This window comes from Centrocercus urophasianus, unplaced genomic scaffold (genome assembly GCF_019232065.1).
Source record: "Centrocercus urophasianus isolate 14NV4802_14NV808 unplaced genomic scaffold, USGS_Curo_1.0 seq_10, whole genome shotgun sequence".
Classification (NCBI taxonomy): domain Eukaryota; kingdom Metazoa; phylum Chordata; class Aves; order Galliformes; family Phasianidae; genus Centrocercus; species Centrocercus urophasianus.
The window spans coordinates 97,263,820-97,282,496 of record NW_024884142.1 but is presented as its reverse complement, the minus strand read 5'-3'; the positions used below and the strand labels follow the sequence as shown (position 1 = coordinate 97,282,496).

General features: G+C 40.6%; 1 protein-coding gene and 1 long non-coding RNA gene across 3 annotated transcripts; one reads left to right on the top strand and one right to left on the bottom strand.

Moving 5' to 3' along the window:
* The first annotated feature begins 3,111 nt into the window (after positions 1-3,111).
* Positions 3,112-11,718, top strand: PROKR1 (prokineticin receptor 1). Of its 2 annotated transcripts, XM_042822814.1 has the most exons (4): positions 3,112-3,262; positions 4,733-5,409; positions 9,414-10,106; positions 11,190-11,718. In XM_042822814.1, the coding sequence occupies exons 2-4, from the start codon at positions 4,913-4,915 to the stop codon at positions 11,251-11,253; spliced, it is 1,254 nt and encodes a 417-aa protein (XP_042678748.1). In that variant the 5' UTR covers positions 3,112-3,262; positions 4,733-4,912; the 3' UTR covers positions 11,254-11,718. The 2 variants fall into 2 exon arrangements, with proteins under 2 accessions (XP_042678748.1, XP_042678756.1); XM_042822822.1 differs by lacking the exon at positions 11,190-11,718 and having other exon boundaries at positions 9,414-10,110.
* LOC122162494 lies at positions 3,408-18,382 on the bottom strand. The gene is made up of 3 exons (XR_006169569.1): positions 18,280-18,382; positions 8,891-9,059; positions 3,408-3,541 (listed from the first exon to the last, which is right to left on the bottom strand). It is a non-coding gene; the product is annotated as an uncharacterized LOC122162494 (long non-coding RNA).
* Positions 18,383-18,677: the final 295 nt, after the last annotated feature.

Genomic DNA, 18,677 nt, shown 5'->3' with positions numbered 1-18,677 from the left:
TCACATTGAAGAACCATAAAACCTTTTCAGGGCAGAAATAATGTGTGATAGCAGCTTGTCGTGACTCATCTTGACACCAGGACTGTGGTTTCATGCTCTGAGCAGCATCAAATGAAACAGCCATTAAGCATCATTCTGTTGGGCCCAGATTCATTTCAAGAGCATGCAGAAATAATCAGCATACGTTACCTGCTGAAAGGCTTTCACACGACATTAATCTCTTTCTTGGATTGATACTGAACTCTCGTCAGCCCTTTATATCTTAAATAATTTCTCCTGAACGTAACCTTCTTGAACATACCAGTATGCTCAGTATGCACACTCTCAGTAACGTCCCTAAATTGAGTGTCTGGTTGGAATGCTGTGCAAAGATACACTGACAGTGGTAACCCATGTGCACTGCTACCTTTTGTTCATTTTTCCAGAATACCAGCAGGATATTTGATGCTATTGTTCTATTGAGTTCCTGTCACATTTCACAAACTGATTTGTATTAGCAATCTCCGTAATATTCCAGTTACATTTCATGCAAAGCTTATGTAAGTCTCCAGGGATTAATTACATAGCTCCGAGTCCAATTTATTTAGCAATTAAGAAAATTCGGACAATAGATGGTGCATTTGCTGTTTTGAAATAAAAGGCCTGAGTCCTTAACTCTGTTACCAGGCTAAATGTTAGCTTTAGACATTCATTATTTGAAAGTCCCTAAACAAGTATTTTGCATTGCAATCTTTTTTTTGCATAATTTAGCCTGCAAACAATTTCCCTGTTCAAACTGCCACCATATTAATGACACCAACCAAACCCAGGAATGCAAGTTGTTTACATAATAGTTTTAAGAATAGACTTTTTTTCCTCTGACTGAATTTGTCAAACTGATTGGTCTCAGAAAATGTGCTGCTAAAACGTTGTGGCACCATTGGGGAAGTAGCTAGGAATGAGAAACCTACTCTTATGCAGAAATCCAACACCAGACTTACATGCAGATTTTGAAAAACAACGTAATAGAATGTAAGCATGAGATAAATGGATATCATCATATATGGGCTGTGGGCAAGGAATGCCCTCAGGCACACCAAAGCCTCCCAGTGCTCTCTCTCTAGAAGAGATTCACTGGCTACAAAGCTACTGGGATGAAGAAGTCCCAGCCATGCACAGATAGCTGCCCATATTGCAGCCTGGATGCCTCACAGAGCTGCTCTTTGAGCACATTTATGTCAAAGACTCTGGTTTTTTGGAAGGTGGCCTTTGACTTCTTGTACCACATCTGCAGCTGGGAAATCCTGCACACACCCGGTGGCTTTAGAGTCCCTCTACTACCACCTTAGCCTTTGCTGTAGGAAGGCATGTTGCCTTATTGGCAGTTATTGGGGCCCTAGGCCCCATTTTTAAGCTTCAGCATACTTGTGTATCTTTAAGGCAGCACTCAGGACCTTTGGTTTCACTATCCAACAATTTCAATTCAACAGCCACAAAACACTGCCTTGTACAGTACTTGCCAAATGCATCATTTCACGGTATTACCAGTATTTTCTAAGAAACAGCTTGACACATATAGCACAATTATTTGGACCGTGGTGGATGAACAGCTGTACAGCGGCTACACATAGAGCATGAAGTGCAGATCTGGAGGAGCTGCAGTTAACAGGGCTCCAACAACAGCTTGCCTTGAGTCAATGGGGATAGACTGTTCTACAGCAGCTGAGGTTCTGGCCTAAAGGAATATAAATATTTAGATATCATGTTACTTGGGTGACCCACTAGATAACTTAATGTGAGACAGCTGAACAAGTCTTAAAGAGAACACGAGCATTCTTAATGTAAAGCTTGCAGGAGCTATATTAAAAGCTAGCTTGCATTAGTTTTTCTAACGGCCTATTTCCAGCATATGTGGCCCATTTTAGGAATGTTTTAGACCTGATTCTGATGTACAAGACCTACCTTGTCTCTTCCTCAAAGATTGTTTTTTGTGATAGAATTCAACAAATCGACCATATCTAATTTGCTCACTGTGCATTTGGTTGGACCTTTTTAGCATATTAAACACGTCTACAGAGGCTCTTCACCTACTAGAATGACTGCTAAAATAAAACCAAGTGAAAGGGATGCAAAATTCACAATGATGTCTGCTAGCTCTAGATAGTGCAGACTCTGACCTTCCACAGGTTTTCTAGTACAAATGTCACATTACTGTCTCATCCAAAGACATTTCATATCTGTAGGCATTTAACAGACTGCTCTAATTCCCTCTTTCAGAGGTAGGACCTCACTAGCTCACAATAGCTAAGTCTCGTTAAGTGTGTACTGCAGATCAAATTATAAGTTCTCCGCAAACTAACACTCTTCTAGACTTCCTATAGCCTCCTACAGTCTCACATACCAAGAACTATGCCGTGTGTTCCAACTCCACACCTTGAAAAATGCCAGCTATGGCGAAGATGACCAGAGGTGCAGAAGAGAACAGGAGATCTGCAGCGTGTTTCCTTTTCTTTTGGAGAACTGGGAAGCAAAAAGACCTCTTGCTGGGGTGAGCACCCTTCAGAGAAACGTGGAGGCAGCATTAGCAAAGGATACCATGTCCTTAAGGATTCACTGCCTCTTTGCTACTCTGACTAACTCCCTTAGAGGTCAAGGGAAGCTGTCAGAAGTCCTTTGATTTATGGCTGTTCAATTCTTGACCCTCCTTTCTGCACAAGCTGCCACAGTAGCAGTCTTCAGGACAATGGCTGCAAGAGATATCCATAGAGAAAGGTCCCTGGGAAACTCTTCTTCCTCCCGCTCCTCCCCAATGAGAGCTTTGTATTCTGCTTCTGTTTCACACCAGGTATAGGTAGCTGCCTCCCAGCACAGACAAAACTCAAAAAACAAGCACACACTGGGGTTTTATACCCTCCATGCTCAGATTCATTAACAAAGACACTCTGCTGTTCGCTGCTTTCAGGCGACTTAAAGAGCGGAAAAATAAGGCTGGGGACCTGTGCTGTATTGTCTCTGTATTGTACTGCCTCTTTAAAATTAGAAATGCATGGACAGCTTCAAGGTGCCTCCCACTGAGAAAAGGCTTTAGATGCATGCACGGAGACAGCAGAGCTATCCTCCCTCTGAGCTACGGGGCAGAGAAATGATCATTCAGCAAAGTCCTTTGGCTGCTTTTGTAGTAATCCCTTCTGTGCTTTAGTTACAGCAACGTATTTGCAGGGGAGAATCCAGGAGACTACACCCAGAGTCCCAGAGACCTTGAAGAAGATAAGAGCAACTGCAGGTAGTTAGTTACCTGATGGTGTTATGTCAGTTTGTGTGTGTTTGTTTTTATTTATTGTAATTATCTTTCCTGATATTTTGCAGAGACATTTGTTTAAAACAGATGTTGCTCCTTGCTATGACCAATATACAGATTTTGCGTCCAAGTAATTGTTTAGTACCAGTGTTTCGTGAAGGTTCATGCTTCCAGTCAGCTTTGGGGATGTCAGTTAATTGTTTGAAATGCTGTTTAGTTTCAGGCTTTGGCTTTCTGCTGTTCAGTTGTTCTGCAACTCTCAATCTGAAAAGCAATGTGGAGACAGAAGTTGTACAGAAGAGTTTCTCTCAAATCTATGAAGCATTAATACGCGAGGGGCTGAGGGTGGCTCTAGGGAGGGAAGGAGAACAACAGCTGTACTGTACACTGTCCTTTGTAGCCATTGTGGGCATTGCTTAGTACCTTTGTTGAGCCGAAGACCCACTGCTGTAATACAGAAGAAGCAGCAATCCTCCTCAGTTCTCTTCTGGGATGGGTTAGGACTGTCCTGATAACTGGGAGTCTGGTGTGGGGACTCCCAGACATAATGTGGGAGGATGCAAGAATACAGTCTTCTCAGCATTTTGGTCCAGAGGGAAAGGCAATATTAAGGAGTAGACTAGATATTTTCCTCAGTGTGGAAAATAAACCTGCTTTTAATGTTTGGTACAACAGACAGTGCAAAGAGGGAAGTATCCTTTCTCTCTTTTCAAATATTCAGGGTGAAACTGTTTGTGGAAGCACACTCCTTTTGAACAGCTGGTTTGCCTTTGCAGCAAAGCCTTACAAGAAGGTTCATGGGATAAATTCTTGTCCATGCAGATTGGCAGTACTACACTGGTTTGAGAGAAGCAATGATAGATTGTGCGGGCTGGAAATCTGGTTGTCCCTCCCCCAGCACTCACTACATGGCTGCCAAAAAAGAAAGTGCTGGCTTTGCTCTTTTCTTGGGTCTTGGCAACTCTTACTAATTAAGAAATGTATTTATAAGCCAGGACATCAGTTCTCTTCTTTCTTGTTTATTGTATTGCCCTAACTGAGACAACCAGCATAAAGCAAAAGCCTTGCCCTGAAGAGACATCAGATGCTTCTCAGCAAACCAAGGTGCTATCTCCTTTTAGCTCTTCTACCTCACACAGAGATGTCAACACCATGGACTTGAAGGCTGGCAGATATTTGAAGCAGATTGCACACTCCTGTACTGTCACTTTACACTGTGCTAAAAACAAAATTTCATGTTTGGTAAATAAAACTGCCAGGTGTAACAACCAGTGTCTTATGCAACTCTAGGTATTTTATGATAACCGAAGCATCCTTTCACAAAGTATTTCTTCCCACTGTGCACTGACAGCAATAGAGCTGCGAGACAATCTGGTGGATATTGCTTCCCCCTATGAACGTTATTTTTGCTGTAATTTCCTCTCAGGAAATGCTTTCCTCTTTTTGTTCCCACAGAAGACGATAAATGATGCTGTTGCTCTATAATCTCGTGGGGACAAAGGAACGTTGACTTACTGCTCAGAAGGAAACTTTAGATGAGGTCTCTTGCCTGCCACTGTTGTGCCTTGACACCCTGGGTAATTTTATCACAAATCCAAGGGTCAGCCAAGCCACGTGTGTCAAAAGAAGACAGACATGGTCCTGGAGCAAGACGAACATAACCCAAATGCTACCGTCAGTCTCAACTTTGCTGCAATCTACAATCTCCATGATGGAGATTTAACCTCCGTGCGAAATTTGTCCTTCCCTTTCAATTTCAGTTACAGTGATTATGACCTGCCGCTGGACAGCGAAGATGACATGACCAAAACGCGCACCTTCTTTGCAGCCAAGATTGTGATCGGGGTGGCTCTCGTTGGCATCATGTTGGTCTGTGGCATCGGCAACTTCATCTTCATCGCTGCCCTTGCCCGCTACAAGAAGCTGCGAAACCTCACCAACCTGCTGATTGCCAACCTGGCAATCTCAGACTTCATTGTTGCCATCGTGTGCTGCCCCTTTGAGATGGACTACTATGTGGTACGGCAGCTGTCTTGGGAGCACGGCCATGTCCTCTGTGCCTCGGTCAACTACCTACGGACTGTCTCTCTCTATGTTTCTACCAACGCTCTCCTGGCTATCGCTGTTGACAGGTAGGTGAGGAGTTACAACTGCACAAGGAGAAAGCCAGACTTCTAGATTGTTACCAAGCTCAGCTGTTCTGTAGGATGTGGTCACGTTAAGGTAGGTGCTATACAGACCTGGGTATCTTGTTTCGCAACAGCTTAATCGCATGAGGTCATAAGATCATCTCAAAGAAAACGAAGTGGAAATTTCTTGATTAAACTTTTCAGGTGAAAAGAATGTTCATTTATTAAAGCCTTCCCCTCCACCCCCCATAAAAATATATCTAACTCAAATGTTGAAACAGATTTAGGAAAGAGGAGACAGCAAAACTGGAAACTGTCAATAGACCAAAAAGGAAGGTGTTTCACCAAATCCTGCTCCAAACTATGTATCTCTAAGGAACTTCCATTACTGGGCTACAGAGCTTTTCCTTTTGCCCTACCTTTACTACAAAATGTGAAGTAAGTATTCTTCAGAGAGAGAAATAGTTGACTGGTTACTACAGAATTTAACAGGTGAGTTTCCTAATAGGGTTACTGCTCCACAGAATATGTTTTTCTCACTTCTAAAGTATTTTTCCCAGTTTTTGTGTGAAAGAGAATAACAGGTAAGACCTCTATCTAGCTTGCAAAATGGGGTTGTTATTCTCTGTCATGCTCTACTGAGCAAACTCAATAGTCAATACATTAAACATTTGATAGTACTGAGGTCTTAGCTGGATGCTCCAACCCAGAAGCGGATGCTCAGTAAGTATGATTAGCACCCTTCTTCATTGAAATACTCTCCTCTCTATTTACATGGCTCTCTGAGGGTGACATTGCAGCAGGCTAGGAAATATCCAAATGCCATTTACAGAACCCATGAAACAGTGGTGATTGCAGTGTCCAGGAAATGATAAAATACTCCATCAATGCAGCCTTCCAGAGGTTTTTTTACAGCCTTCATAATGGTGTGAGCTGAATGCACTGCTGCTTTATGCTGTAGTCATAAATAAAAATAAAGCACACCTGCTTTATGCTGTAGTCCTGAGATATTTCTCTGCTTGCCTTTCCCTCCAGGAATTTTAACAAGTCATTTAACTATACTCTTTCTTACAACTCCTATTCTCTTAATCCTGTGTGCTGTGGATTCTGACAGACCCAAGTGCTGAAGATCAGCTTCATGCTGATATAAGCCTGACATGACCAACTCACAGAAAGACCTGTACAGTAAACTGTTTACACAAAGACCATTACAAGTCACCTCTTGTGTATGATCATACATATTTCTGTATATCCTCTGTATATCCATCTACATGCTGTATGATTTCTTTCAAGCTTCTTACCATTCATTGCACTAGCATTTCCACCACCAGCCTTTGATCAGTTTCTCTCATGTGCTATTGTATATTCTAGCCTAATGTTGCCTAGGTTTTGGCACTTGATCCAAAAGATAACTCAGGATCAGTTTAACCCTGCTGATAGTTATAGAGCTGACTTGTGCACAGCTGGTTTAATTTTTGTTGAAGTCAACACAAAATCTGCAGAAAGATTCTGAGGAAGTTCTGAAATGTTTTGCCTGCTCTGGGGAAAAGGACAGTCAGCTCCTATGAAACAAATCCTCGATCAGCCTGCAGCACAGTACCTTTTGCATAATCTTAGGGAATAAAACTTTAATTTCTTAGCACTGTCATGTGCACATCACCATTTTCTATTACTTTTTCTACTTCTGAATTATTATTTTTTATTTTTTAAAAAAACCCTTCTACTGCATCCCAGTTTGAGGAAGTAATAGAAGTCACTGAGCCCTTATGTCTGAAAGGAAATAAGATTTCTAGCATATCTCCCCACACATCTTTAAAAACAACCCTATAATTAATAATTAATCACTGAAGTTCATTGTGTAATCATTGAACTTCATTCACTTTGTTTTGGTTTCATTGTCTGTTATGTGTGAGCTTTTGAATTAGTAAACATAAAGACAATTCATTTCACAGCCATGTTAGTTATGTCGTGTGTGTAGTGAACTTTAGCCCCTATTAAATTTCGCTTCACATATTTAGGCCATTTTAAAAGGTTCCCTGTATAGAGAGGGTAATCCTGACCTGTAGGACTTGCCACAGGTCTGACTCCTCTTCATCTACCTGGATGTCTATTTGCAGAAAACATGCAAGAATTTCAAAAACTTAAAGAATAATGCAGTGTGAATGGAGAAGATCAGAAGAGGAGAATGTTGTGCTAAGTGCCTAATGTCCATGCTGTTAATGTTCAGGAGAAGGGGAGGTTGGCTGCAGCTGGGTTTCCTGGACTGAACACTCACGAGCACCTAGCATGTTTTAAATGCTCTTTTGGATCACATCTTCCAGTGCAGTTTCATCTAAATCCAGTTTGTGTGTTCCAGCACCATTCCACAGTGACAGCAAAGTGTGGTAAGCAATGGCAACCAGGAAATCCATCACAAAAGCTCTCCTCTGATTCTGCCGTGGAGATTTCCCCATTCAGCCAAACGTGCTGAGCTGATATGCACACCTATGACTACATACACATTATCCCACAAGTTAATATTCTTTCCACAAGACCTGATCTAAAAATACTCATTTATCAGCTCCACAATGAAGCTGAATAATTCTGCTGACCCTTGACATCTAGCCTGTGGTGTTAAAAGCAATGAGCAATTTATCTGCTTCCAAGATCTGTCTTGTGAAAAGCCCTACTGACTCTCCATTTTATTTTAGAATGAATAAATCCTGTGGATGCTATCTGTGTATATGATATATATGGACAGAAGAGCCTCTGAATGAATGAGAAATGCCACTGTTTCAAACAGTCCTTTGTGTCAAATACAACTGCACTGGGAGCTCTGGAATTTCTCTGATAAAAATTTCCTCTTCGCAGTATATCTCATCTGTCTGGGTTAGAGAGCATTCTAATGTAAGCTCATCTTATACCTGCAGCTTCTTAAAAAATAACCTTCCCAACTTCTACCAAATATTAGGAAAAACAAAACAAAAAAAAACCAGAGTCCTGCAACTCAGAGTGAATGCAATTTGGTCCTAAGCCCTTTTTTAACTGAATCAAGGGCACTTGATTGGTCTTGCAAGCATCATACTTCCATTTCTTTATACTTGTTGGTGATGCTCTGCAGTGCATTGTGCAGCTTTACAGTAATAAGAAGTGCTAGCACCTAACTCAACTTGTACAGGATGGCACATACTACTTAACAAAGCATATTTGAGATTAATTATTAGCAACAATCACCTCCAGCACTCTAAACAAAAATGTGTGTGAGCAGAAAATGGACATACAGTCCTTTGCTGGTGGCTGGAAAACCACCTGTAACCATTGCTAGTGTCAGCTTCAACTCTTTTCACTTCAAGGATTAACAGAGCAAATAATGGAAGCACTGTCATGTATGTTAAATATATATATATATAGATTCAAATAGTTCTCTGCGTAGGCAAATTGTTCTCCTCCTTCCATGTATTTGTGCTTTTACCTGACCTGACTAGGTACATTTTTAAACACTTACCTATAGGTGTGCTGCCCACCAAAGTATTCCAGATGCTGTATCATGCTGTGTCCTGGACACACTGTCACCTCACACTGTGTTAGCTCCTGCTAACGTATTTGTCAGTAATAGGAATATTCCCTCTCTTTCTTTTCTTCCAGTCTATCCATAACTCCCAAATGCATGATTCCTGTTAAAACCAGAAAGGTTTATGAGACAACATTACATCTTTTTCAGTTTGACTTTGTGAGCAGGTGGGAGTTTAAGACTGGGTTCCTAATATGCAGTCAGGTTTTCAGATTGCCAAAGACCTGCTATCTTAACAAACTCCTCAGCTACTTGCTCCAGAACTCCTGTCCTGGTTTAGGATCTCCATTCTAGGCTGATACTTTGGCCAAATTTATTAACTCCTCATAGATGACTATGTCAATCTCCAACAATCACAGCAGTTCCCTTCTGCTTCATTCTGTCCACATGTATTTTGAACTGTGCTCTGGTTAATGCTGTTTACAGACTTCACTTTGAGTGTATTTGTCTGTTCTAGGTACCTGGCCATTGTTCACCCACTGAAACCACGCATGAATTACCAAACAGCAACCATCCTGATCGCCTTGGTCTGGATTGTCTCCATACTCGTAGCTATCCCATCCGCATACTTTGCTACTGAAACTGTATTATTTATAGTAAAAAATCAGGAGAAAATTTTCTGTGGTCAAATTTGGCCAGTTGACCAACAGATGTACTACAAATCCTACTTCCTATTCATCTTTGGCATTGAATTTGTTGCACCTGTGATTACCATGACCTTATGTTATGCCAGAATCTCTCGAGAGCTTTGGTTTAAAACCGTACCAGGATTTCAGACAGAACAAATCAGGAAGAGGCTTCGATGCAGAAGAAAAACTGTAATGGTACTGATGTGCATCTTGACCGCCTATGTTCTCTGCTGGGCACCCTTCTATGGCTTCACCATTGTCCGTGACTTTTTCCCCACAATCTTTGTGAAAGAGAAGCATTATCTTACTGCTTTTTACATAGTTGAATGCATTGCTATGAGTAACAGCATGATAAACACAATGTGTTTTGTAACTGTAAAAAATAACACCATGAAGTATTTCAAGAAGATCATGTTGCTCAGATGGAGATCAACATACCACGGAAGTAAATCTAGTACAGACTTAGATCTCAGAACAAGTGCAATGCCAGTCACAGAGGAGGTAGACTGCATAAAACTGAAGTAAGTTTTAGGTGGTTCTAATCTCTTATTTGGGGGGGAGGGGGAAGGGCAGGAAAGAGGAAATAGTACCACCTCAGAAGATTCTCTCCTTTGTCCATGCAAACACCTACTGCTGAGAGGCCTGAAGAAGGCAGCATACTATGGATTTCCACTGGAATCCTTCTACTGGACTGCTATATAATCCCACAGTTCAGACTGATGCTGTGCGTCAGTTTACCCATCTATAAATTTGGAATGTAGGCACTTGTTTTAGAGCTCTTTAAAACTGATAGAGAACAACAACAAAAAAAAATCAGTGAATGCATTAAAGCATATTACAAAGACAGGAGAGTTGACCATCACTCCTAGCCATGATGTCTCTTCGTTTCTTCAGAACAGAAATCTTCTACTCTCTTTGAGCTTCTTGTTCTTATCTTTAAGCTGTTTGGGGTCCTTTTCCTTCTGCTTCCTCATGGGCAAGATGGGAAGGATAGCACAGAAAGCCCATTTTGCTTCGTGTCACTCTTTACTCTCAGTTTACCTCTCATGAAGAAACTCCTTGAAGCCTACAGACCACCAGCTCCAGTTGTCCAATGTGCAGCATGCTCTTATGAAAGGCACATTCTCTACAAAGTTTACAGAGCTGAACACTGCTTCTCAGTCTGGTAAAAACCTGAAGTCTCTTCATGTGTTATCTGGTTTAAGAATATCAGCATTATCAGCATTCCACCCTGTATTTTTCTGTAGAGTGTTACTCTGTTTATTAAGTATTTGGAAATTAAAGAGGGACAGTTTCCTTCTCTCACTTCCAGGCACCCTCTGGCCAGCTGTTGCTGCCTTGAGTCACTGAGCACTTCACAGAATCACAGACTCAATCACAAAACTGTGGGGCTGGTGAATGTCTCCAGATTATCTAGGCCACAGTTTGAGCTGGTTGCCCAGCATTGTGTTCCATTGAACAGTAACTTACTCAAAGGACAGAGACTCCATAGCCTCTCTGGGCAACCTCTGACAGTATTCAGTCCTCAAAGTACAATTGTTTCCTTTTACTTTGCTGGAATTTCACGTGTTTCAATTTGTGCTCATAGGACTTTGTTTTTTCAGTGGGACACTTTGGGAAGAAGAGCAAGTTGGTGGGAAAAAGTCCACCCTGCTGAACCATACCTAAACAGCTTATCCAGTCTGGGTACGCCTTCCAAATAAAATACAAGTAAGGCCAAAATTACAAGGATTTTTGAGGTGATGTGTCCTGCAAGCAATGGAGACAGACTTTGGTTTAATCAAGCTGATCATTGTTTCAGCTGAGCAGCTCATTGTCTGGCCAAACATGAAGCAACAACTCAACACAAATTCTGCATTGCCTCCTGCAATGCCCTTTTTACTATTCTCATTTTGTGCAACTCCACAAAGAGTGTTTCTTAACAGGAAATTGTGATAAAACAGGTGACAATAGGAGTAAGGCACATAATTTAACTACACATAAAATGCCATGGACTATCGTGTATTGAAATCAAGTCTTTTCTATTGTGACAACAAATGCTTCCTGTTTTAAAGTATGTGGTGGCATCTACTTTTGGAGTAAACGGCTTTTGTAAATAATTTGTTTACTTGTGAATATTAAGTGAGCAGCAAATCTTGCTAATAAAACAGCAAACACAGAGTCACTATGAGCATTCTGAATTATTTTTTCTATTTTTTCCCTTAGCCATCATTTCTCTACTCAAGCGATTAACATGAATTATCCAGTGTCTGTTGAAGAAAAACTGCCAGGCTGACCAATTAATTTTAATGGCAAAAGGATATTCAAATCCATTAATGTGCTCAAATCCTCTTGCCATTAGCTGCTCTTAAAAAATATGTGTTGGAGAGATCGCATAATTTCCTCTCTGAGACAAAACCATTAATGAAGTCATTCTTTTAAATGGCATTTTTAGGGAAACAGGGAAAAGTACTAAACCTACTGTTTTCCCGTCCTACCAAAAAAATATCAAGGTATATAGTATATATAGTATATATTAGTATATATATTATATATAGTATATATATAGTATATATATATATATAGTATATATATTAGTATACTAATATATAGTATATATTGTAGTATTACATCATCAAGAGCTTTAATCTTGTAATTTCTCCTGAAACTATCTGCCCATATCTTCTAGAATCAGTTGCAGCTATCAGGAATTAGCTAGGAATGTTACCTGCTATTAGAGTGTCCTCATATTCCTCCCACCTATTTCTCCTTGACTATTCTTGGTGACAGAGAGCCAAGCAACTAACAATTTCCACATCTGGGAATTCACCTCAGGAGGAGTTACTAGAAAATAAATAAACCTCCAACAGTAATGCCAAGCAAAAGTCACAGGAAAAAACACGCTTTAAAATTTTGGAGATCACTTTGAGTGCTCTGTTGCCCCACAAGAGGAAATTCCTTGAATTCCAAAGGGAAACGTTCTCAAAAGCATCCCCCAGGGCCACATGGTGATAGATTTCTCCTGAGCTGTGCAAGGAAAGAAAGTCCTCCACCAAACTCCCGATGGATGTACGTCTTTGTGCAGCTTGGGGCCTTCCATGCGCAACACCTCTTGTGTACATCCTGAGTTTCTAGATGTAGGGAGATCTCTTTTCATCCTCAACTAGGACAAGGACAATTGGTCTTGTCCCTTCTGAGCCTTGTCCCATTCCTTCCAAGTCAAGCAAAACTCAGCAGTTCTGACTTCTGCACCCAGATGCTAGGGTCAGCAGGCAGCTCAGAGCATTTTCCTGGTTCCAGCCCTCTCTGCCCCGGTTCCTGGAGCCTTCTGTCTTGCCCTGTCCATCTCATCCCTCAAAGTCCAAAGACCAAAGAAGAATGGGTGCTTGTTGGCAGCACAAAGATCTTGCTTTCACTGCAGAACTCACCAGCACAAAAGCTTAGAGAAAATGGAAAGCAAAAAAGGAAAACAGAAAACAAAAAACAAACATGGCTTTCCCAAACCCATTCCTTCTGAATCCAGGGCATGGTGAGGGCACCGTGCAGTGCCGACTCACTTAGGGCAAATAATTGTATGCATTGCGATACATCAACTAACCGTAGTCCTGCAAACAGTGAAAAGTATGCAGGCTTTCTCTTTTGAGAAGGAAATTTGAGAATAGGTTTCTAGAATGCAAAAAAAAAAAAAAAAAAAAAAAAAAAAAAAAAAAGACTTTTTTTTTATATATATTTGGAACTCCATTTTCAGTCAACATAAACACATTTCCTCACATTTTAAAATGAAATGTATCAAGTTGCAATCAGACATGCAACTCAAAAATCTGATCATGTCTCTTCACCAGACTTATATAAGCTCTTTATCACCAGAGAAAATCAGCCCTCGCTTTGCAGCCTTATTCATGTCACTGCCTTTTGGCAGTGCATATATCTGCAAACAATTATTTTCAAGGAGGTGTAAAATTTTACCAGAAATCTCTGATGAACACCTGTGAGCTCACTGAAAATTGCAGCCACTGCCACTGAACCAAACTGATGCATCAGTGTCACAAAAACAGGGTCACATATCCCACTGGTTTTATAGATTTGTTGCTCTTTTTTGTTGTAATAATAAAATATTAAACATTAAAATAAGTTTTGTTACTTACAGACATTAATTATATATCTTATGAGAGCTGCTCTGAAAGTAATGCCTCCTATTCTATTATGTTGGCCCACAACATCAGAGGCAGATGTTGATGGGATGGCAGTAGAGGCTGAACCTTCCCATTCTGACAGAATGGTGTCTGAGATGGAAGTGTGTATGAAGCAAAGAGGGCACTGAACTCCCTGAATACAGGAAAAATGGCACCTACTGACATTGATGCTTGCTGAATGTTTGTGGAGACCAAACAGTGGATATAAGCACAGTGAGGTGGTAGGTAGTGTATTTCAGCAGTGGCACCTCTGCTCATGCAGATTTTTACAAGCACAGCATGCAGGCTCTTATTCATCACTGGCAAAAACGCACAACTAATGGTGGTGACTACGTTGAAAAATAGTGCTCTTAGCTGAGCATCTCCTCTATCAGTGTTACTGTGCTCTTTGTATCTGTTGGTAGTTTCCACGGAAATAAAGAGCACATGATACTTTCAGAGCAACCTACATATATGCAGCCCTAGATAATTTCTTTTCACTCAGTGGGGCCCAGCAAGCCAAAGTTGGGCATCCATGCCCCAGGCAGTGCAGCTGTCTACATGCAGGTGCTCCAGAGTTGGGTGCTTCCTTGCTTCTCTGTCAGGCTGTGCCTAATCTCTGGATTCCTGCATTTCCCTGGAGAAATATTTTCTCATCTGCATTGAATGGTAAACTTCAATGAGGGAACTGAAAATTGACTGCACCGTTCTGGAGCTCTGCTTGTAAGAGCCTTAAAGCATAAGCTGGAAGGAAGGCAGCATCTGCCATGCAGAAGAAGCAGCCTGTTCCAGCACAAGCTCTCACCCACTGGAAGACAGTAAAGACTGCAGCACAACATCAGGAGCCATTGGCTGCCCCTGAGTAGCTCCAGCAGCAAGAATGACTTCAGCAAGAACTATGGGACGTGCCAAAGATGATGAGAGAGTTGGAGGTGATGCATCCATGTTACAGCTGCTTGGAGGGTTTAGATCAAACATGCAGTTCATAAATCACATGCAACCATGAGTACACTGTGACTTGTCCAGTTTTTATTTCCAAGGGCAAAGATGTGATGCTGTCATTGCTGATCCCTGCTCAGCTGTTTCTCTGGTACAGCTCCTCAGTGAGGAGTATGAGGGCTGTGGAAAACAGTGAGGCAGCACTTCACTCTCCATCCCCTCCGAGAGGAAGAACTGACCTAAAGTTTACTCTGCTCCATCACACGGGGTCATTAAAAAACAAATTGAAGGAAAAAAAAAAAAAAAAAAAGCCTAAGAAACTGCTGTAATTAGAAAATGAAGTGATGAAACCAAAGAACTAACAGGAATGACTAAGAGACAAAACAGCAGCTACTCCCAGCAAAAAGAACAAAGTATTTCAATAAAGAAATAGCAGGAGAAGGAACAACAACCATTGTCCTCTACCAAAGGAGGATGGCCTTGAAAGATTCCAGGCTGGGGTGGGTTGCAATAGTCAAGATGTGAAATTTCTCTGAGAATTGATCCATTCAGGAGCTCAGCTTTAATGCTGTACCCACTTCTTTGAGTGTGACAGCCTTCCCTGTGGCAACAGCACCCTCCAGCTGCCTCCTCTATTATGCAGCATCACATGCCCAACTCAAGACCCTTCAGAGCTCCTAAGGGTGGTGATCAGAAGAAAGTATCTAACTGCACAGTGAAGCACTCCTCAACAGTGGTGATCTGAAGAAAACATCAAAAGTCGCAGGATGAAGCGCTCCTCTGACCTCAACCTCTCCTCTTTCAGTTTAAAGCCATCAGACTGTGCAAAGTCTGTCTCTTTCCTGCTTATAAACTCCCCTCACACCACCACGAAGTTTCCTCAAATCCTTCTCTTCTCCATCTCTTCCGATGCAGCCCAGAAGACCAGCAGTAATTGCGCATGTTAAGTTTTTCATCTACCAGGACCCACTAAGTTCTCCCGGGCAGGGTTGATCTCAAGGAGTTCTTCTCCCACTCTGTACATCTATCAGGGATCACCCTGACCCACCTGTAACGTATCACAGCCTCATGAGGCAGTTTCTGACTTGTTCTTCTTTTACCATAGGAAGGATTTTGTACACCAGCAACATTCCAACAGGAATAAAAACAAGAGTCCATAGGGTTTATATCAATCGTTCTTACTGAAAACAACTCTCAGACAGATACCAGATCAACAACAGCAGGTCCTTTAAAAAAAAAAATGAAATTATCATTCCTTATGCTCCTTATTCCTCAGCTCAATCAAAATCAAAAATTAAAAGAATTCCAACACTACTGGAAAAAAAAATTTAGCCTGTATTGCACAATTGTAAAGGACATGTGATTGCAGTAATTCTTTTACTGTAGTTATCAATAGACAGGTGGAATTTGCCCCTGAACAAAAGAAATTGTGTGGATTTCTTTCCCATACTTACAAAATGCTTATATAAAGATCCTTCCATGTAAAATAAGATTCTTCAAGAATCATTCACTTTCTTAACTTCTCTGTTTTTTTAACTAACGAACAAAGAAACACACGGTAGAATTTGCTTTCATCTGAAGTCTCAAGACGACCAAAATTGCTAGTAAGTGTAAACAACCTAAAAGCAACACAAGACTAGGAGAGATCTTCTTGTTCTCATTGTACATGTACAGCAAAATGGACTGGACAAGTAGTTCTGATTAAAATTAACTGTTTTGTTATAGGATTTGCTCCATCTCAAACAGTGTGCAGTACGAACATAGAAGCAGTTGCGCCAGGAAGAGATAATTCTAGATGAGCTAAAATCTGTGAAACTACTTCAGTGAGCACGGATGGCAATTTTTTTTGTTTAATATATTATACTTATGGGCACTGCACAGTTCCTTCAACTTTAGGAAGCATCATCCTAGTATGGAGTAGAGCACTGCAGAGAACAGGACTGCAAAAGGCAGAAGAAAAGGCCTTTTTCATTCAGCTTTTTTAAAGGAATGCACAGCCAAACCACATTTTGTGGCAGCTGAATTTAAGACAGGAGGAGAGGGGCACTCCTAACAACCAACAGCTCTTCACAAATTCTAATAGTGTGTGTACAGAAAGACAACAGCAACGGAAAATTGGCCCTTGATGATTTTATGATCTTCATGCTTGTTTTGGCTTAAGAAAAAAGAAGAATATTTCAATGACCAGATATAGCCAACATTGCAATGTGCTTGCAACAAACATTACTGTTTCTGAGAACGTGACACATGGACTCAGAGGACACCCACAATGTCCATATTACTTAGGCAGGAAATCTTCCATCCCAGCCATTCTGAGTCCGCAATCACACTGCGCTCCCAGAGCGAGACCAAAGAACACACATTCTCCAAGGGCAGACTTGCACAGTTCTGTTGGTTTTGGTGGCCTTGTGAAGAACTTAAACTTAGAAAACAGAGGACAGAACAATTTAGAAAAGAAAAATACACACACACACACACACACACACACACACACACACACACCAATAGAAAAGCAAAACAAAACACACCACTACTTCAATGTGACTCTGAGACAATTCTAACGAGTTACAACATTTTCCTGTTACTGAGCTGTAGTAATTTCCTCAAGACTGAAACAATCCAATCTGTTACGAGATTCTATACAGTAACTTTATGAAGGAATGTATGTTTACTGCTATCAGCCTAAAGTAACAACTTGTTTTATTTAAATTATGATAGTTGTAGAAGCATCAGTAATAGGTTTCTTGTTAAAGTCTGACCATCTCATTTAGCCATACTTCTCTCTCCTGGGTTTTATTATAACCATTTTACCTTTTCTTGTAACTTGCTGCTGTGATTTTGGTTTTGTTTCAGGTGCGGTAATGGGGAGGAAGAAACACTTTTTGCATTCATTTTTTCTGTTACTTCTTCACCCACACTATTTTCTATTGCAGTCCTTGATTAAGCTGCTTCATCCAGGTGATTCCCTAAAACTCTACACTTCATATGCAGAAAATTTATAATTCTACAGAAAAGTCTGCCAGTTGCACAGTTTGAATAGCTTTAACTGCCATGGATCGTTAATTTTCAGTATTCAGTCAAAAGCTTTTTTGCACTTGATCTTTGCCTCATTAGGCATAGATATAGTGAACTATTTTTTAATTTCAATTGAGGCAGAAACACAGACAGTGAAAGAGACAAAGTCAGTGCATGTGCTGTATTTTGCACTCTTTGCTATTCCAAATGCTCACTTAGAAACAGGAACTTTTCATTAACGTAGGCACCCCTTTCATTTCTTATGTGTTATTGTCTTACTGGCAAGCAAAGCCTCAAAGTTAGAGGTTTCAGAGCAACCATAACAGTGTTAACCCATAGCTTTAAACTTAATTTATCACATTTTCTATTAACAACCACGGCTTAAAACATTTGATGGCATACTTTGGTTTCATTTTAGTTTTTAAATTCTTGAAATTCCTCCCAAAGCAGTACTAGTGTATTCACAGAATAAAGCCCAGGCAGAGAGAATTAGACTGTATCTCACTCCACTGAATTTCAGTGCATACCTGACAGACTGAAAACACAGGAGAACTTGGCATTTAGTCTCTTGTTAACTGAGAGATCTTACCTGTATCACAAACTGAATACTTTCAATCAACATTCAAATATCTTGCAGTCAGAAGATTCTCCATCTAGAAGAATAAAAACATACACTGAGGTCAAAAGAAAATATGAGGGAAATACTCTTGAACAGAGACAGCTTCATCCTACCCTTACACAATACCTTTGACACTTTTTTTTCAGTCCTAAAAGATCAGTAGTAAATCTTAAACTATCACACAAACCATGAATCATATGCACACGTGCTTTTGTGATTACACACCTCATCAGGAACCTCCTGTGACAAAAAGCTATTTCAATTTTCCAAATGCTAATATCTCCTTCGAGCAGCTTAGATAGCCATTCACAGGAAAACATTACAATAATGAATGTTTCCACTTGAGGAATGTTAAGGTCACAGAATTA